General features: G+C 40.2%; 3 protein-coding genes across 3 annotated transcripts; 1 reads left to right on the forward strand and 2 right to left on the reverse strand.

Moving 5' to 3' along the window:
• The first annotated feature begins 598 nt into the window (after positions 1-598).
• Positions 599-4,614, forward strand: LOC137788961 (solute carrier family 22 member 13-like). Its single transcript, XM_068582168.1, has 9 exons — positions 599-973; positions 1,437-1,540; positions 1,787-1,941; positions 2,895-3,066; positions 3,172-3,292; positions 3,388-3,482; positions 3,783-3,994; positions 4,179-4,287; positions 4,416-4,614. The coding sequence occupies exons 1-9, from the start codon at positions 599-601 to the stop codon at positions 4,612-4,614; spliced, it is 1,542 nt and encodes a 513-aa protein (XP_068438269.1).
• Positions 4,615-5,730: 1,116 nt separating this feature from the next.
• LOC137789079 (LIM domain and actin-binding protein 1-like) lies at positions 5,731-16,545 on the reverse strand. The gene is made up of 10 exons (XM_068582332.1): positions 16,418-16,545; positions 16,211-16,298; positions 15,746-16,120; positions 15,502-15,580; positions 13,303-13,448; positions 12,977-13,024; positions 12,225-12,590; positions 7,534-7,664; positions 6,356-6,545; positions 5,731-6,257 (listed from the first exon to the last, which is right to left on the reverse strand). Exons 1-9 carry the CDS (start codon positions 16,543-16,545, stop codon positions 6,371-6,373), a joined length of 1,536 nt encoding a protein of 511 aa, XP_068438433.1. The 3' UTR covers positions 5,731-6,257; positions 6,356-6,370.
• Positions 7,823-12,202, reverse strand: LOC137789121 (xin actin-binding repeat-containing protein 1-like). The gene has a single exon (XM_068582385.1). The coding sequence runs from the start codon at positions 12,114-12,116 to the stop codon at positions 8,160-8,162; it is 3,957 nt and encodes a 1,318-aa protein (XP_068438486.1). The 5' UTR covers positions 12,117-12,202; the 3' UTR covers positions 7,823-8,159.
• Positions 16,546-20,570: the final 4,025 nt, after the last annotated feature.

Consider the following 20,570-nt stretch of genomic DNA (forward strand, 5'->3'; position numbering starts at 1 on the left):
CTGTACCTAAAAAACAAACATAAGAGGAGGGTTTAGGAGTAGACATAGACCAATATGGGTTTTTCCTGATAAGGAGTGACCGCAAGTATATCTTTATGGAAATATTGTGGTTTTCCACTTCACGGACACCATATTTGAAAGATTTCCAGCTCCACATGTTTGTGATCATTTCGGAAGAGAGGGTTGTCTTGGAGATTAGGTCTGAACGTCCACCCAACTCTTACTTTGAAGAGCATTCCTGATAAAGACTTTTTAAAGCCTTTTTATGCACACTTTCGACAAGTTCAGATTCTGCTTGAGAACACCAATAATATTGTTTTAAAAGCAGGTGTGATGCGTCGAGGAACTCTTCAAATCAATAACTGATGAAGATGAGCTGCATAACAGCTGGACTTCAGCCTGAGGGATCCTGACGTCACATCTTAATACTTTGGTAGTCTGTATGTTAGCAACTTGGGAAATCATAAAAGTACTGTGATTGTCAGTTTAAACATTAACTTGCAGTACACAAGTCGAGCTGACAGTTGGTGGCTGGACCTTGATTTGAGACGGACCTTTTTCTGTATACGCTGCGCTCTTCCAACATCCAGATACCAATATGAGCAACTTTGGGCAGATCCTGAATGAGATTGGAGCTTTTGGTTTGTTTCAAAAGCGTTTGGTGGCTGCATTGTGCGTCCCCACCGTGTTTGTCAGTATGGATCTGTTCAGTCAGGTGTTTACGAGCGTGAGTTTCCCACATCACTGTAACACGGACTGGATCTTGGAGCGTGGGCCAAACCTGACCGACGAGAAACAAAAAAACCTCACCCTCCCTTTGAATGAGGCCGGGAAGTATGAAAGCTGTGAAATGTTCACACCTGTGGATTTTGATTTGGAGATAATTGAAGCGTACGGGATCAACACGACAACTGGATGCTTGAATGGATCAGATTTTGAACCCCTTAAAGGGGCCTCCAGCATTGTGACAGAGGTGAGACACAGTCGTTTATTCACCACCAGAAAACACACCTAACTGTACTATTCAATGTATTTCTTGATATGTATGTGAGCGTACTTTCGTTTGGTTTATTTAACTTTTTTTTGGTTATTTATAAGTTGTTCACCAAATCACCACATAAAAAAAATGAAAATAATACAATTTAAACTCACTAACATAAAGTACTCCATACTATACAACTGTTAGAATGATAGGGTACATTTACATTTACACTTTATAGCAGCAAACATTACAAAACCTCAGCAGCAGAACATGCTCACAACACTCTGTAAGGGATACAATTTGGTAGATTTTAGATGATGGAATCACCACCACTGATATAAAAAATACCTTTTTGTTTTTGACTGCCATTTTCAGTGATAAACATCTCAAATACAGGCTGAGAAAAACAACACTTTCGTGTTCTGGTCTTCCCCTCTCACCTTCCTGTCACCAGTTCAACCTGGTGTGTGACAGAAGCAGCTTGATTGAGGCTTCCCAGTCCATCTACATGGCAGGTCTTCTGCTTGGAGCGTTGGTGTTGGGGCAGATGGCTGACAGGTGCACATTCACTCTCACCTTTACTACACATGTATACCCGATTCTGAACTAGTCGCTCTTTACCTTTTAAGTCTGGAGCAGAGAATGAAGTTGCTCTCCCCCTAATTCCACCTAAACACTGACAGCTCTTTCTGTTTTCCCTGTTCGTGCTGCTATGGAGGCAATAACTCAATCATAGATAAGCTCCTTAATTTTAATGTCTTATACATGCAGTCTTTCTGTTAACATCTTCTCTTCTCTTTGTAGGTTTGGTCGACGTTTTGTGGTCCTGCTTTCACTTCTTCTACAACTGGTCTTTGGCGTCAGTGTTGCTTTCTCGCCCAACATCTATGTTTATATTGTTCTCAAATTTCTAGGTGGCTTCTCCATTTCAGGCCTTATGATTAATGGATTTGTGATAGGTATGTAAAATAGTCAGGACTGAAATATCTGTCAGTGTCTGTTTGCGTGTCTTGTCTTAATTTCTTCTTTCGTAAGGTTGTGGCATTTGAAGAGCATTATTGTTACAGTATTACAAACGCCGACAATATTCAAATTAGATGTCTATACATTGATTGTGGTCTGCCACAGTATCTTTTTATTAATACCACTGGGGGCCGAAAAAGTCAGACACTCCTTAACTCTACACAGCATCTTTAAGAGATTGGTAGATTTGACAGTCACAGAAGGAATATTTGTGCTTTATAACATGATACACAAAGAGCCTCCATTTGCAAAGAGAGGTATTTGTACACTTCAAATGAAAGCCACTAATGGTTACAAGTCACAACTCTTTTTTCAGAAACAACCAAACTGCACATTCAACTGAATGTTGTCAACATTACTGTAAACTTTGTTGTAAGGCGTGTGTTAGAAAAATTTACTCGACACCTCGAAGTAAAATTATTAAAACAGGAACATTTATTTGTTGCAAGAAAGGAGCAGAATCAGAAGTACAAGGTGATAGACAAATTGCATATCCAAGACTGCTCAAAGATCTCTCAAAGAACCACCTCTTAAATACACACTATGACCCACTAACAGAAACCCTCATGACGTCTTTGGCCTAATCGTGAACCCTTCCCCTCGTCCCATAGAGCGGTTTGCAAGAAATGGTCATATGATAACAAAGGAAGTGCATGTTCTTTCAGATAGAAACATACAGATTCCCCTGTCTCTTTGCTATCAGGAGACATGTTGAGTTGGTGTGTAAGATTAAACAGAGACAGTAAGATGAGAAGTCTGAATATAACAGTGAAACAGTAACTGATTAAGCGTGAATAATTTTTTCTTCCAACAGCGTATAATTATTAACTTGCAAAAACACATTTTACAACTAACTTCTAAAAAATAACACGGTATCTTTGCTTTAAAGGTGGAGAGTGGAGTGATTCCTCCAAGTTTGCTTTCTGCACCATTATCTGCAACTCTTCTTCCACCGTTGGACTGATACTGTTGTCTGGCATTGCCTATTTGATCCCCAACTGGAGGATCCTGCATCTGGTGCTATTCAGCCCTCTTGTCGTTGTCCTGGGAATCTTCTACTGGTCAGCAGCCTCTAAGACCACATACATTTCATGTTTTAGATGCAAATCTCTATTTGAACTGTATGGTGAAAAGAAAGGTTTATTTGAAACCTGTATGTCCAATAGGATTCTTCCAGAGTCAGCTCGCTGGCTCATCACCCAGGGCAGGAAGGAGGAAGCCATAAAGGAGGTCAGGAGGGCTGCCAAGGTCAACAGAAGGAAAGTCCCAGAAGATCTGCTTGACAAGGTGAGCTGCTTCAACCAAAAGTCACATCAAACACAATAAAGCTCTGAGATAAATATAGACTAACTTCCAGAGAAAATGACACCTGCGTTGTTTAGCTGGACGATCAGGGTACAACCAAAAGAGGAAGCATGTTGGACATCTTCAGGATATCGTATCTGAGAAAACGTGCATTAATTATGAGCTTTGTGTGGTGAGTATTCATTTTAACCACAAACTGCTGCCGTGTCTACAGATATACCTTTGAACCAGAGACATACTTGCTTTTAAATTTTACCATGGTGTTCACACGATGGCTGCATCGCATACCCTGCATCTGTTTGGAGCATTTGTTGTGTACATCCTCTGAAATGAAGTTATATATTGTCTAAATATATGTCAATGAATTCAGTTAACGTTGCAGACAGTTTTCTTTAAGAATGTGAGATTGAGAAGCAAGTATATTTCAGGCCTTATAGTTGCACTAAAGATATCTCTGCCATTCTGTTAATAGGTTTGGAACAAGTCTGGTGTACTATGGACTGAGCCTAAATGGCAATTTTGGTCTGGATATCTACCTCACACAGTGCCTCTTTGGCTTAGTAGAACTCCCGGCACGCCTGGGCTGTTTGCTTCTTATCCAGCGCTTTGGGAGGAAAATATGCCTTGCAGTGATCCTGTTGTTTGGTGGTGCAGCTTGTCTTGGCATATTTGTTATTCCAAAAGGTAATTTGTTGTATAATAATAGCTTTCTATTGTAATCTGCCTTCAACATGTAATTTACCTGATTCTTGATAACTAGGACAAATACCATAAAATAATTAAATAAAAAACTGTTATTCTTGCTATATCCATCTCAGACTTGTTTTAAACAAATGCATTTTTGTCTGTTTCATTATTTTTCCATCAGACCTTCCTGTTGTGGTAACCGTCATAGCTTTAGTTGGAAAATTTGCCGCCACTGGCAGTTTCTCCATAGTCTATGTTTATACTGCAGAACTATACCCCACCACTCTCAGGTAAGTTAGGTAGTGTCCCAGAGGTAGAACATAAAATATTTTATTATTCTCAATATTGGTGGAAAATGCCTTGTTTAGTATTGTTACATGCTATGAGGTGCTGACAAGTCCATTGTGTGTACTGACAGGCAGAATGGTGTAGGTCTAAACCAAATGTGTGCTCGTCTGGCGGGCATCCTCGCGCCGCTGATCAGGCTCCTTGAGGTCTACCATTACAGCATCCCCATGCTGATATACGGCATCGTCCCCATTGTTGCTGGGGGTTTATGTTTTCTCCTGCCTGAAACCCTCAATGTTGAACTCCAGGACCACGCTGAAGTCCTGTGAGTTCTGAGAATGGCTCTAAGATGGGATCCTTCAATGAAGAGTAAAACTCAGGAAATAGCACAAAAATCTAATTTATATGGACATACATACATATATATAACAACAAGGATGTATCAGCGATTGGTTACCTAAATGTAAAGCATCACTGGAATCCTCTTAAACCTGTTAAGCCATGTTAAATCAAATTAACCACTCAACAACATCACGACAGTTTGCCATCCTGGCTCCTCGATGGTGGAATGAGCTCCCCATTGACATCAGGACAGCAGAAAGTGTCTACATCTTCTGCCGCAAACTAAAAACTCATCTCTTTCAACTACACCTTAAATAAAGACAGTGGCAGCAGCACTCAGGCAGCACTTTGATGGCTCTCACTGATAGCACTTTGTAGTTTGACTTCATTTAAGAAATTGTACTCTCTTGATTCCTGTTGTTCCTAGTTCATACTCACGTTTGAATGCACTTATTGTAAGTCGCTTTGGATTAAAGCGTCAGTTAAATGGCATGTAATGTAAAAACCTGTAAATAATTACACCATTTTATTTTTGTTACAATCTGTTATTCAATGTTTTGCTACTGCAAAAGTTATTGACTGTTCTATAACTGAGATTTGTGAATGTATTAAATGATGCATTGTATTCACCAATACATTTATCTGTGTGAGTTTTCTCTCCTGAATTTAATTGTTGATAATCAAGAGTGTGTTGTTATTCCCTCTGTATGTATTTCTATTGCAACAAGGTAACTACAGAAACTTATCGGAAATGTGAATAATTAGATTAGATATTTTTATATGGCAGTTTAACTATACATCAAGTCACTTTTGTTCATTTTTTAGAAGTTAATCTGTGCAACTGTAATGTCTTTCAAACATAACGTTAGTGACTAAATTGTGAATACACGGAAACATTGAGCAGCAACGTTTCCCTGTATTTAAATCTATTGGATTTAAAGCTCCAAATGAATGCTAATGTGGTCTCCTGTAACCTTTGTTACAACTTGAGACAGGTTGAAAATGTAAATGTTTTAACATGCAGCAGGTGAAACATATACTGTACTTGGGTACTACAAACAGAGGCTAGAAAAGCAAAACACACACATCATATTGTTGCATCATATTTTATAATTTGAAGGTTGTAATAAATTGATTTACACCCACACAGATTGCCTTTCTTTGTAGTCATTGTACCCTCAATAAATTGGATTAGCTATAATGTTGTATCTTGTCCACCGTATCAGTTAGAAATGTTGTAGACCAAAGTGTGGAACAAAGTTCATAAGCATTAAGGAAGGACACAATGGCAATACCCTCAATGTGGACAGTTCATCAGTACTACACAACAGGAACCAACAACATTATGTTGGTTTTTGATCATTTGCTGTTATCCCAGTCAACATCTAATTTACAAACCAATTTCTATTTCACTTTGTGTTCACAAGACAGAATTATACATGTTGACTTCACAATTTGATTCAATACAACTCATTGCACGATTAAGCCACAATAAGGTTGTGCGTTTATGTTTCAACACCATATCATTAATTACCAGTATATGAACACACTTTAAAATGTGGTGGGCAGTTGACCATTGCATGCCTTAAATACATTTTTGGATTTGTTGTCACAGTCATCATCGAATCTGCTGAGGACAGAAACAGAACACAATTTTATTGGAGGGCTGCAGTTTTATCGCACAATCATGAATATGGTCTTACATAAGCGTTGCCCGCTGGAACTTACATTGTTCCTGAGTATTTATGCCTCGGACTCGGTCTCACTGGACACCATGCCAGTTGTATTCCTTAGAAGCCATCGGTTCTTGTGTTGAGCGCGTCCAAAGCCCTCATCGTAATTCCCTTTTCTTCTGAAGAGTTGTTGGTAGTGAAATATGCAGTAGAATTCTCCATATAGAGGTGCGTAATTGTACATGCTACAAATGAGCACAATTTTTCAGGGACAGTTAGGGTACAGTTAAAGTAGCTATGTGTCACGTAGTGAGTTTTACAACTTTTTTTTATTTTGTATTAATCAAGTGTATTTAATTTGAGATATTGTAAATCATCCTTCAAAATGTGTCATATCTCTTAACCTCCAATGGTTCCTATACATTTTCTGTTGTTTTTTTTTACAGAAAGAAAAAGTACAGGTATAATATTATGATTCTGTTTCAGCTATTACAGTTCTGAAATTGCCCCAATTAACAATTGTACAACTTACACCTGTGTTTGAAGAGTCAAAATGTCTTTTCAACTTGAGTTTCATTTGACATTTGTTTCTCGGTCTAGTGGTGCCTCAGTGTTTAAAAAAAACCCTAAAATTAAGTTTAACATACAATAAACAAAATCAAAGTTGACTAAAAGCAGTTTTTAATTTTTCAAATTGACTCTAGATATCGCAATAGAGATAGTTCAAGAAATCAATCAATTATTAAAATGTCGCAATCATTAAGTTGTCTTTATTAGCCTGAATATAAGATGCAGTTTCTAAAAACTATGTTTGAAAAACTGTGGTTGTATTATGTTTTACAACAGTGGATGTTCTCTGTGAATGTTTGGAGCGAGGCCAAGACAGAGCTAACAGAGTGGGCCTGTGACTTTAACAATGTTGCATTATGGGTTGTTTATAGCCCTAATATTGCTTGGCTAGTTAGTTTCTTCCATCCATTTCGTGAGTAGCTGGTGAAATCTACCAATTGTAGAAGTGTCCTGTCTTAATACCAGACATTAGTTCCCATCTGTGCTGAGGCCAGTTGTGAAAATCTTTTATGCGCCAAGAAAATAGGCTACTGCTTCCAAGAGCTTTCTTAGAAAATAATATGTGGAGTGATGAACTCATTTTGGCACAGACAATAAATCAATATTGGAAATCTTTGATCAATGTTGCAGGTGATTTTCCTGTAAAATATTTCAGTGCCTCACCTTAATTTTTTGTTGCATTGTTTACAACAAAAGCAAGTTTGATGGAAAATGTATTTGTCTGCAGTAATTTTTTCCATCGGATAAACCGTCTTCGAACAGGCTGAACACATCTCACGACAAGCTGGATGAAACTGATGAGAGAAATGAGACCAAGCTCGGTTAAAACATAAAGAAATATATAATAAGCATCAATATCAACAAACACCAAAGCAAAAGCAACAATGAAAACCAATAACACATCTTTAATATCAAATGCAAATTAAAAACAGTTTTAAAGAAGACAATACATTTTCAAATATCAATAAGTACACGTTTTAACCAATAATAAGGTGTAAGAAATAAACAAACAAGCATTCATAACAAACATAATTAATATCTTCGCAAATAAATTATGTAAATAATAGCTTTGTAATAAAATGTATGAGAACATTTAGCTAATTGGTAACAAACGGCAACTGTCAGTGAATGCTTTACGGCTTTTGAATGATGGGCAGCTGAACTTCTGGGAGCTTGATCTGATACGTATCGGCTTGACCGCTGGATGTTGTTGCTTCTGGCTCACCAGTGACAACAGTGGAAGTTTTGGAAGAATAAACAGGCTTTTAAAGTTGTCAGTCTTCTCACAGTTAGTTTTCTGTGACTGTTTTGGTGCCCACAATACTGTTTCCATCTCGGTCAGTCTGCACCTGCAGTACACTGAGCTCTCTTTTCGGGTTGTGGGAGAATTGTTTTTTACCTCCTTTTTGTGGCTCCCGTTTTCTGTTTTGAGCGGGACTGTTGCACGTCAGGGTTTTAGTTGTCCGGAATTTCTCCTCTGTTTTTGGGCTGTTCTGACATGTCGGGCAGATTGTGGTCTCTGATTGTGGTCTCAACTCTGATTTATCGGTCTTTCTAGCAGCCGACTGGATGGAGATGAAGGCGGGAGAAGATGGAGAAGTTGCTCGTTGTTTTGCAGGGTCTACTTCAATTCTTGCACTCCGGCTAGCTGGCGGAGCAACGCCTCCCTGTGATGTGGGTCTTCCCTGTGTCTGCAATGACTTTGTTCTGCTTGACCCGATGCTAATTTTGCTAATAGTACAAGAGGGTGTGGATCCTTGCTCGGTCCCTAATGACTCTTTGAACAGGCATGATAAACCAGCAATATCGGAGTCAGATTTCAAGGTAGAGACCGAATAAAGAGCCTTCTTTATTGTTTCCTCTATATCTACAAGTCTGGCTAAAGTCTGTTCTTTTAGATTCATGATTTCCTCACTGGCTCTCTCAAGATCTCCAAAAACATGTGCCATTGAAGACTTGCTTTCAGTGCTGTCTTTCTCCAATGGCAACCTCTCCTCTCTGTTTTCTACTTTTGCCTTTTTTTGTTTGATTTTGTCTGAGCAGACAACCCAGTCAGGGACGTTCTCAAAGACTCCCTTCAGAGACCTTACATCAACCTCACTTGTGTCCTGTTCAATTTCTTCAACTCGACTAAGAATACTGTGCAGTTCCTCCTGCTTTCGCAAGTTGTCCACAATTTCCATGGCTGCTGTCATGTTCCCTCTCATGATTTCATCCATGTGAACTGACAGCCGCTGTCGGCGTTCATCCTCTGTCTCTTTTCGGCCTTTCTTTTCCCTCATTTCAACTTTGCTTTCTTGTTTAATTTCTTTCTTAAGTGTGTCATTGCTGTCAGCAGTTCGTCCACAGGTGTTTGTGCTATTGCCTGATGGACCAATTAGAGTTTGTTGAGGTTCCTTAACCACATATGGGAGAAATGAAGAATTATCTCCAGACACATGCTTGGGGTTTTTGTTGTTAAGCTGAGCAATTTTAACTCTTTTTGGCTTTACGGGAGTATTCTTTGCTGAAAATACCTTTTTACCTCCAAATTTCTTGCATGCTTCATGAAAATCAACATGGCTTTCATCCGTTTCGTTCATATGTTCTTCGTTTGGGAGATCCTGCGGGCTTTTCTTTTCTGCTTTAGGATTTATATCCTGTTGTAGCTTAATGCTGTTATTATCATGATCACTTTCTAAGAAAACAACTGAATCACTGACTTCAGTTTCTTTAGATGTATGTATAACGTCATCAAAAAGCCTATTCCTTTGATGATCCACTAAATTTGGCCACGAGTCAGCACCAGTGTTACTATTGAACATGCCTTGCCTCTGTTCATCCTTACGTGACATTGATGCCATTGGCAATAGTTGAGCAACTGTGTCTTCAGGGCTTACAGTAGTAGTTTGGGTTGCCTCTGGATTATTTGTGTTGGTTGGCTGAGTCTCTCTTTGTTTTCGTTTCAAATGCTCTGGTTTAGGTGGGATGGCAGGCTTTGGACCAACAGGCTTTCTGCTTTTCCCTGAGACAGCACTTGTAACCAGTTTATTTGGGGTTTCACAATGACTTGGGGGCTCTGCATTTGCTGCAGTTGTTTGTTCTTTGGAGACCTCTTGTCTCAGTGGTGCTTGAGTTGATTTAGGTTCACTCACATGACAAAGCTCCTCCTTGATGGGCTTTTGAGCAGACATTGCATCCACATTTTTCAATCTTTCTTTGTGAGGTTTGGACCCGGTTCTGTATATCATAGCTGCTCTGAAATCTCCTTTACTGACATTGATGTTGGACTTCTCTAGTGAATCCAAAGCTGCTTGAAGTTTACCCTGAAAAACAACTTCCTCATTCTCTTGCTCTGAAGCAGTGGTTTCTGGACTATGTACAGATACCCCCACTTGAAAAGGATGTTTCTGGGCCACTTCTGTGTCTTTTTGATCCGTTTTGCTGCATGTCTCAGTAGTTTGTACTTCTTCAGAATTAGTGTATCTACGTCTTGTCTCTGCATTGTGTTGGTGGTCTGATTTATTTTCTGAGGTTACTGGGAGTTCATTCCAAATTGCCTTTCTTTGGCCATCATTTTTTCCTGATAATTTCACTTCTGTTTGTTTGACATCTGCTGTAATTGAGACAACAGGCTCTTGAATAAGGAATTCATGCTTTTCTTGTGATGAGTTTTTCAAAGATTTGGCCTCAATTGTGACCTGTTGGAGGCAATCTATTGCAGTTTGGAGGTTAGATATCTCGTCATTATCATCTACCAGCTCAACCAATTCAGCTTGGTGCACCCTGCCATTGTCCTGTGTCTTAAGATACAGATATGCTCCCTGTGGCGTTGCTTCTTGCCCATGAATGTCTTCTGTAGGGGACTGGCTCTTTCCAAGAGGCACTTTTTGACCTGTGAATGCGCAAGAAATGGTGGTAGATTGGGCACGGGTTTCACATGCATTTTGCTTTGGTTGTGTTGGTCTTTGATCTCCAGAGAACATGTTTCTCAGCCTCTTAACATCCACTGCGACCCATTCTGAATTCTCCTCTGCTTGATCACCGCTCTGTTCATGATGAAGATCTATTCCTTGTCCAACCACATTTGGGTTTAGAGAGAGTTCTTGTTCTTGTTCTGTTGGCTCAGCCTGAAGAGTTTTTAAATATTCCAAATCTCCCTTTTCTATACAACTCTTAAACAGTTTTACATTCCCTTTTACTGTGAATTCAGGCCGTATGGATTCATGGCAAGTTTGTTCTTTGGGAGTTTCTAGGAGGCAGCTTATGGTTGATTTAATGACCCCCTTTCTTAGTTCTTTATTGTCTGCGGTGCTTACATCACCTATTTCTGGCTCTGGTTCATCATATTCTGCACCTTGTGGAGGATAATAACTTCTCACATCTTCCTCGTCAAAGTAATTGTAGAGGGAGTAAACAATGACTTCAGGACATCTGTCCACATCCTCTTGGATAACTACTCCTTTCCGGAGAGAGTTATCTTGATTGAGAATATCCTCAACAAGCTGAACCACATTGGCAGTTTTAAACTCTGTGTCTTGGTTGGTAGGGAAGTGATGCTGGTGTAAGAGTACATTAACTACTGTGACCTCCATATCTCCTTTATTACCCTCCTTTAGGTATGTGATCTGAGGCTTTAGGTTTGCCCGTGGTAGCAACTGGAGAATGAAATTTTGTGCACCACCTTCAGCCACTTCGTCGTATTTTATTGTGGGCCCACACTCTGACAGTGTAAATTTGGCCTTTTTGGCTATCATTGTCTCATTTACCTCAATGATTGAGCCATCTGAATGTATGGCATTGCCATGATAAAGGGAATTCAGTATTTCCTTGATGTTCTCCACCATCGTCTCAATGTCATCTTTGCTCTGATGCCCAATTTTGTCAAATGGCATTGATTCAAACAAGTGGGTTCTGTTTTTGACGTTAGTTATAACATATTCCTGAGCTGCCCCACTCTCTCCTGCTGGATTTTGTGATGTTGATGTATTCATAAAGCAATGCTCTCGTTCTATGTTTGTTGGGATAAATGGGTTGTTTTGGAAAAGAGCTGCACTCGTTTTGATTTTTTCCCCAAACTCTTCTTGATCAAGAGTAGACTCATCCTCACACATTTCAAACTCCTGTTTTCGATTTTGCACTGCCCATGTCTCATCCCCAGAAATAGAAACTTTCCCCTGAAACTTATTATCTGGACTTAGTGTAGATGTGTCCACAGATGGACTATCAAATACCTTTTTGGTAGCCTGAACATCTATTCTTATCATTTCCTCATCACGCTCTCTTTTAGGATCTGGATTAGACCCAAGCCTTTGGTCATCCTTCCTAATCCCTTTATCACTTTCATTACATGGCTTCTCTTCTTGTTCCATCACCTTGTGCATCTTAGGGGTGGAAGGAGATACTTTGTGACTCAGGGCACAGTTTTCAAATATCAAGCGTCTTGAAAGGACCTCTCCCTCGTATCCAGTTTCACCAGCTGTCAACCCAGTCTCCGAGCTCAAAACCTCAGCAAGTTCCTCATCCACAACTTCATCTAACATCTTCAGCTCTGGGTGAGTGTGCTTCAGGAGCCTTTTAAGCTCACATTTCTGCCGCTGTTGGTGAAGCTTTTCTTTGGAAAGTTGGAATGGCATGGGCTGTGGGGAGCATGCCTCAGAGATGCCTTCTGGTCTTGACTTATGACTGGCTGAAAGAGGTGTAGGGAGGCCGTCATTCCTTTGTTGGGATTCTTCGGCCATCTTGGAAGAGCAGATTAACATTCTCATCATTGAGTCTCTGGTCACAGAAATTAGCTATCCAGTGGAAATCATGCACAGGAGTGTGCAGACATGCTTAAAGCAATGAGAGGGATACCTTCAAGATCATGCCAGTTGATTTGCTTGCCACATGCCAGGCGTCAGTGAGTTAGCCGAGCTCCAGAGCAACCAGCAAACACAACGACGATGATAAATAACATGTAATGTTGAGTTGCAAGACGTCAAATATCTGTTTCTTGCGACTCTCAAAAAAAAAAAAAATCAAGCATTTGGTTCTTGAGCTATATAATAGTGTGGAAGATGTTATTGTGACAATGCAAATCCAATGCACACTGCCATGCCTAATGTCTGGTACATTTCTACTTTACCTTGGTTAGTTTGATTCTTCTGCCAGAATCAGATGACAGATCCTGTACCTGGATTGGAAACAATGATAATTTCAGGTGAAGTTTACCTGACATCATGAATGATGCTTGTAATCATATGACACATTTTAACCATTGGTTTCCCAACTTTGAAAACTAAATCGGGAAATTGAATACATACATAGATCATAGATAATGTTATTTATCGAAATAATGGTATCCTGAACCAGATACCCAGTCCAGCTGTTTGAGTATTGGTATCGTTATCGGTGGATCACTACTAAGGGCTGAATAGAAGAGAGTACATCATGAGTAGGGCAGATGTTTACCGGTTTTGAGAGGCTGCGTGTTGAATCCTGAGGTACCGCCTTTGACATGTAGAGAGCGGACATAGCTTTGACTGAGACACACAGTTTCCCCTTGGTTTGGTTGAAGGAGCTGTCTCGGAAATCTGCAATTGACCTCCTCTTTTCATCTGCAGACACATTAGACACAGCCGTGTACATGAGTATGTAAATAAGCACAAATGTATGTAATACATGCCTGCCACTTAAGATATGACTCTCATCAGAGCATTCTGATATCCATGTTGACAATGGTCAACAAGTGTTTGCTGTGATGTACTGGAAACACCTTTGTGGTCAAAGTTTGTTTTACTTTGTTCACCGAGTAATATAAGCCGTTAAATAGACAGCTAGTGTCAAATTACGGTGTTTTTAATTTTAGAAACGAACTACGTAGTACAGTACACAATTTAAATAATGTTTAACAAGTGACACATTTTTATAAATTACGTCTTTGTTCGCATCCATGTCACCAAACTGTGTGCAAATAGTCAACAATTTAAGGGTCACCCACAATAACACTTTCATAGCTGATATGTAACAGCTGCCATGTGGTCGAGTTATAAATGTCCCACTTGTGGTGGAGGAGGACAGATACCTGACTCCACTGACACAAATACAGAGAGTTAAACGGACAGGCAAGTCACTGAAGCGACACTTGACTAAGCAAAGCCAGAGTAAACACAAATATGTCTTAAAATTGCTTGTAGAAATACAGATAGTAAATGTTCACAAGCAGCTGTCAATCACATGGCAAAACCGACACCGTCACATGTATAAAGTGAGAACTTTTTGGAGAATTTTGGCTTCAACATTTAGATAAACCTTCAAAGTCTTAACACCCCACCCTTTACACAGCTGCAAAAACTAGGTATAATATAATATATATATATATATATATATATATATATATATATATATATATATATATATATATATATATATATATATTGGAGCACACAGGTTTTTGTATGTACAAGCCATCATGCGGGTAAGATTATTTCTACTCATACTCATTGCCCCATTTGATCAGAATTAAAATCTCTACTCACAGAAAATGAACAGCTCCGAGCTTCTTCTGATCTTCCTGCCTTATTTCCTTTCAATCTTTGTGAATGTGTTTGGTCTGATTTTCTGTTGGTTTGAGTCTGGTAATGAAGCGTCTGCCACTCTCCGTCTCTCCCTCTCTCTGCCTCATTCCTGCCCCACTGACAGCTGACCCTTTCACCCTCATGCACTTATAGCTTGCTGGCTATTTCTGTCCTGTTCTGAATTAGTCTACTATGCCCACATCAGGTTGAGTCAATCACTGCTTTCGCACAGTCACTGTGCTAATATTCATCTCTATTTCACCTCTTCCCTTTCGTTCATACCGTCACAAGCTTTGACCTGAGTCACACAGTGACGGCTTTCCAGGAAATGTTTACCAAATGAGCCGGCATCTTATTCAGGGTTTTCTCAGTTGATTCAGACAGCGAATTGGGTTGATTTTTTGCTGTTGTGATGGTTTTAAAGGAAACCAAATGGTTTGGAAATGTTATAGGCTAGTTATTCCTTGATAATTTCCTGAGATGTTTAATAAAGAGATCTATACCAAGTAAAACATGACTATAAAAACGCTCCATTTATACCGAGGTAATTGTCTAAAAACTCTAAAAGACTCTCGATGGACTCTACACTTCCTCTGTTTTCTGTGTAATTAATGCTCATGGAACTTTTTATTCCATGCTATTTGTATAACTTTGGCAGTCCAGTGTCCAGAAAGTAATGTGTTTCCTAAACATCCAATAAGTTTTTTGTTATTTGACTTTGAACTATAGTAACAGAGTATTTCAAGGTCTGGAGCAGCTCAAGGGCGTTCCCTCAAAACTGGACGGTATCTCACTTGGTCTGATCAACTGCCCTTTGTTCTAGAAGTGTATTGAGTTGATTTTAAGATGCTTTTATTATTGCCAGTTGTACTTTATGACTTTTTTTTATCACTTTCTTTCCTTGTGTTTTTTAAAATGTCTGCCAATCAAATGTACCTTATCAAACGATGTCACATTTGAATCAACTCATAACTACACAATCGAGAGCTGCTTCAGTGAGTTGAGAAATGCTTCTTTGGTTGGCGTACATAGTGGAGAGGTTGGTGGTTAATTAATCACAGAGCTTGTTTAGTGAATGTTGTCTGGTACTCACCAGCTTGAGAGGCTGCAATTGTTTCAAAATCAATACCCCCTATTGTTTTTCTCCTCTCCATTCGGGTCTGATTCACCACCTAGAGAGAGAAATAATTAACTGTCACTGGCACTAAGTTGCCATATGTCTGGGTATGTGACAATATTCAATCGTAATTACATTTTTGGAAGTAACGTAATGGAAGTGGCACGATGGAATAGACAATAAATTGGATTTTCAAGCTGTCGAAAGTGATTATATTTACCTTTCGACGAACATGATCCTTTTCATCCTTTTTAGCAGCATTAACAGGAGCGTCTGCGGGAATTTGGATCTTTGGTTCCTCTGCAGAGCTCTTCACCTGTTTAACCTCTTCATTCACTGCTGGCATGGTGTCCGTTGTCTCCTTTGGTGGTGACAAACTCACAGCTCGGAAACTGCTTTTCGCCTTGTTCTGTGTGGCTTCCTTTGACTCGAACAGAGCCTTCAGGGCCCCAATGGACCCGACGCTGCCTTGAAGGCTCCCCATTGACTTACTGCGGGTTAAACTGGGTTGGTCCCGAGTCTGTTCCCTTGCATCATTTCTCCTCAACAGAGACTCCAGACGTGTCTCTTTACTCTCCAGAATAGACAGTGCTTTCTGACAGTGATGCAAGAAGAAGAAAAAAACACGTTTGAATGAATTATTTTCCCTAAGCTGAAGAAGCTTTGTGTTTGAGTCCGAGGTTACCTCTTTCAACACCTGCTTGGGCTTCGCTTCACCATCATTTACCGGGGTGTCCTGAATGGATGTGCTTACTTTCACTGTAGTTTGATATCTTACAAGACACACAAACAAACATGTATCATCTACTAACACTTCATGTTGAAGGTTACAGACAGACGTGTTTCGTTGTCACAGTTGTGCAAAGAGTGAGGAAGATGGTGTTTTTGTCACCTGGCAACGAGCTGGGACACAGATGTTATCTTGTCCCGTGGCCCTGCTTCTGTCCAGCTGGGCACGTCGGCAAATGAAGAGACGCTCCCCAGTGACTTGGTGCGTTTCAGGTTACTCTTCCAGTCCATAACCAATCAAGTCACAGCAGCACACAGTTTGCATGAAGCGTTATCACCTAATATGTTTGACAGATATTCAGTTATATTATCTCCATTATTGCAGCAATAAGTTATTGTTTAACAATCATGCTGACACCACAACTGAATGTTTTCTCTACTCAGCTTGTATTTAAATGGCAGGCTTTATCGTCAATAGTGGGCATCCCGTCGTGAATGACAAAATGCAAATATTTTGAGGCTGTCATGCAAGTTAACAACATTGCAAAAGAATGTAACTACACAATTTAAAGTAATGTTACATAAAAATAAGGTTTTGGGATATTTAAAGTACACTTTGAGTCAAATCGTTACCTTCAGGAGATCGGTCAGTGTCTGTCCTCGGTGACAATCAGAAACATTTCCGCAGCATCACAAGACTGGCACACGGCATGAGGCGCTGGTGAGCAAAGTCCTTTTGTTTCCTCATAACCAGACCGAGTAAAACAATTTATGAACACGTCTAGAGGAGCAATCAACAGGATAACATAAAACATAATCTGTAATGGAGACAGCATTCTGGCTGCTTTCATCTTAAATAAAGAAACAGATGTGAACGTCAATTCAGAGATAATGTATCCAACGTCCACATTTTACTGCATATCAACCTGCTTTTGTCATTATTGTGTGTTTTCTCCGATGTGTGTGTCAAACCTCCAAAGCTCAGATGTAATTGCTTAATCTTTGGGCAGTGACACACCACCCATTAAGATACAATTAACTGTATTGATCTTGAGGGGAAGTTGTGTCATTCCAGCAGCATCGAGTGGGACAAAGACAGAACAGTATGCAGCTGTATTGCTGTGCTAGCACTCTGTGTCGGCATGAGTGGTTTTAAGTTAATGATTCACACAGATTCTCAGGTTACAGATTTACAAAGCCATATAGGAACATCATGTGAGCATTGTAACATGTACCACCAATCCACGAGAGTTCATTTGCAGTGTGGATGTTCAACATATTTTATCAGGAGATGGGAGCAAAATGCAGTTATTTTTTTGAATATATATTCCTGTTGGAATAATAATAATAATGATGTCCTAAATATTTGTAAACGATCACTTGAAACAAAATCATTTCTGGACTAACAACCAATGGTCCTGGATTTCAAAAGTACTTAAGAAATGATCAAGCAAACTGGTCAACTAAGCAAACAAAAATATGTACTTTGCATCTGGTTGACATTTTTCAATCTTAGAAAGTTCCCAAATACCAAATCAGCATTCTGCTGGTTGAAGACGGAGCAACGTGTGCATTTGGGTGTGTTGAAGTTATTTGAAGGAACAATAGAATAAGTCACATGCATATTTTTGCTTACCTACATCACTCCTAGAGGTCCTAGTTACTAAGTGAGTTGCTTAAGGACAGTCCAGTCGAGTGTGTGCAACAACATCATTGTTTCACCTTTGTTATGTTAATGTGTCAAGTACAGCACTTCACTAATATATCATTCCTTGAGATAATGAGTAAATCTGGCCAGCTGGAAAATTGCTTTTGCACAAAAATCTGAAGTTTCAAGATGCTTTAGTTAGCGCAACCCTCTTTTAAGTCCTTGCCCCACTTTGAACGCTCCATTTGAAATAGCCTGGAAACACCAGTGAAATTAAACTATTGTTTTTTTTACTGCTTCTTTTAAAGGCTCTTAGTTCTTAAATTAGGTTTCATCTGGTTGGCGTTCAGTAGCTCCAGACAGCGACCGAGGAACAAGTGTTGTGGAAATTCGTCTCCACCCAGGAATTCAAAGACCAGCTGAGCCTCAGGGATCAAGTAGGAGCAAGAGGAAGCTCTGCCCCCTCTTGACCTCGCTTACTCAAACGACTCCACCTGGCACACGCTGCAGTAAAACTGCATCGACTATCCCTTGTGCAGCATAGTGCAGCTTTTCCAGTGAGTAAATTTGAGGGAAAAAAAACTATTTAAATGCCAAAACATGCTAATTACAAACAATATATTCAGTTTTTGTGAGGCAAATACCATTGCTGTACTTATCATTTGTTCTGGTTTGTAATCACGTGCATGTGTACACCCAGCAGTTTTTCCTTTGTTTAAAATGATAGGCGATTTTGATAATAATGCCATCTTGTGGTAAAATATCTTTATTACAGTAAAACTACAAAGGCTTGCACAAAATTCATTGCATTGTCTAAAAACAAACGTAATACTGGCTCACTCCCTGTTCCCCAGAGCCCTTCAGTGCCATTTTATATGCTTCCACCAGATGCCCTCAGACTGCCTCTCCATTCCCCATCGCCTGATTGCCCCACCCCTCGACACACCTGTTCCCACTTATCCTCACACGCTCTGCAGTCACCTGACCTGACCTCCCTGCTCACCTGCTCACCTGCATCTCATTACCTCGTCACAGTACATGTACCAGCCCCGTTCTGTTGCTAAGCTGTGTTCTAGTTTAGTGGTTTTTACTTTTGAGCTTCTGGCTCTCTGATTATTATAATTGCATTTTTGCTCAGAGGGTCAGTGGTGTCAGCTGAAAACTTATGGACAACAAGTTTTTTGTGTAACAAATTTGAGATACTATTACTTTAACTATTTATGTTCTGTAAAACATAATTAATTACCTACTCTACGACATGATGGCTGTACAGTCAACCCGATACAATACGAAAGGTATATCAAGTGATGAGCGCTAATGCCAGCACACCCAGCTACAACATTACAACATTTAAAATGGCCTTTGTGCATATGATGAACGCTTCTTTTGTGACCTACATACATTTTATTTAGCTATGCAGGGCTTCCACTACGAAACGTGCATTTTTTACATTGAGTAATGATAGAAATGCAACAATCTGAAGTCATCTTTGTAGTATCCTTGTGTAAAATGCAGTAAAGAGACAATGGGAGCTTTTGTCAGGACGTACAATTCATATTCACTGTGTTTAGTCTTGCTTTCTGTTAATCAGTCTTCAGACAAAGACGGAGCAACAGCAGCAGCAGCACACACCCCTGGGGCAAAAAATGAGAGCTTCAGCCTGGCTGTCTCCCCCTTCTCCGACTACAATCCTCTTCCCTCCCTTCAAAACCCACTCCTGTCTCCGTCTCAAAGGCACTGCAGAGATGAAAGGGAATATGCAATGCACCGCCTTTGACTGTGAACTGTGCAGTGTTATTAGGGGAAGTTTACAGGCCGTGTCTGCGTTTTAAACACACTTGCTTACACTCAGCCAGCTGTTTTGGAGGGAGAATCCGTGGCTACCAGGAAGGAGACTTAAATACCTGCATATTCCACGCCATGACTGGTGAAGAGCCGCAACGGGGAAAGCATGAATACGCTCACAGACACATCTGCCCGTCTTCCTGTGTTTGAATGAGTAAAAACAACTGTGAGCGTGAGGAGGGATTCACATTGTTCCCTGTGTGTAGCGTTCTACGGCAGGCCAGCAGGGGGCGGTAAAGACCACTGAGACGCAGCGCTCTGTACTGTTCAACCACATTCGGGTTATGTGGGAACATTACAGTGGGGCTATTCAAGGCCAACCTGGGTTATTTCAGTGCACCAAAATAACCCAGAATGTACAGCAGTGAGAGCAGAGAGTTGAGGCAGATAAGGTCAGCACTGCTTAGAAATGTGTTGCCAGTGACGCAAACGTAAGCATATTTGATCGAAGACGGTGAAATCAATTGCTATGCAGTCTGTCTCATCTTTTACCAGACAAATGCTCTGTCAAACGTGCGCCGTTGTTTCCTCATTTGCCCCTGCTGCAGTCAATTTTATTCTTCTTCCTGTCTGCATCACAGGAAGGCCGTCTGACGTCTGCAGTGCTGCAGAGCGCATGACACCATGCTGACCTGTTGGACGTGTGTGTCAGACGCACACGCACACGTACACAAACCACACAACTCACGCAGCCAGCAGTCATGAGTTTGCCTGGAGATGGGTAATATGCATGCATTATGACACGTAGGACACAGTGTGTATGACTCAGTTTTGTGTGTGTGTGTGTGTGTGTGTGTGTGTGTGTGTGTGTGTGTGTGTGTGT

Source organism: Clinocottus analis, unplaced genomic scaffold (assembly GCF_023055335.1).
Source record: "Clinocottus analis isolate CAN_PGR_092001 unplaced genomic scaffold, fCliAna1.0.p SCAF_18, whole genome shotgun sequence".
Taxonomy (NCBI): domain Eukaryota; kingdom Metazoa; phylum Chordata; class Actinopteri; order Perciformes; family Cottidae; genus Clinocottus; species Clinocottus analis.

Bases quoted from the DNA above. Each gene is read 5' to 3' on its own strand.
- LOC137789121 (XM_068582385.1), bottom strand. From the start codon at position 12,116: ATGATAAGAATAGATGTTCAGGCTACCAAAAAGGTATTTGATAGTCCA.
- LOC137788961 (XM_068582168.1), top strand. From the start codon at position 599: ATGAGCAACTTTGGGCAGATCCTGAATGAGATTGGAGCTTTTGGTTTG. The intron at 974-1,436 runs GTGAGACACAGT...TCCTGTCACCAG, and splicing joins CCTCCAGCATTGTGACAGAG to TTCAACCTGGTGTGTGACAG. The intron at 3,293-3,387 runs GTGAGCTGCTTC...TGCGTTGTTTAG, and splicing joins CAGAAGATCTGCTTGACAAG to CTGGACGATCAGGGTACAAC.
- LOC137789079 (XM_068582332.1), bottom strand. From the start codon at position 16,545: ATGGACTGGAAGAGTAACCTGAAACGCACCAAGTCACTGGGGAGCGTC. The intron at 16,121-16,210 runs GTAACCTCGGAC...CATCACTGTCAG, and splicing joins CCAAGCAGGTGTTGAAAGAG to AAAGCACTGTCTATTCTGGA. The intron at 6,546-7,533 runs GTGAGGCACTGA...GCTCATTTGTAG, and splicing joins CAATGCAACAAAAAATTAAG to CATGTACAATTACGCACCTC.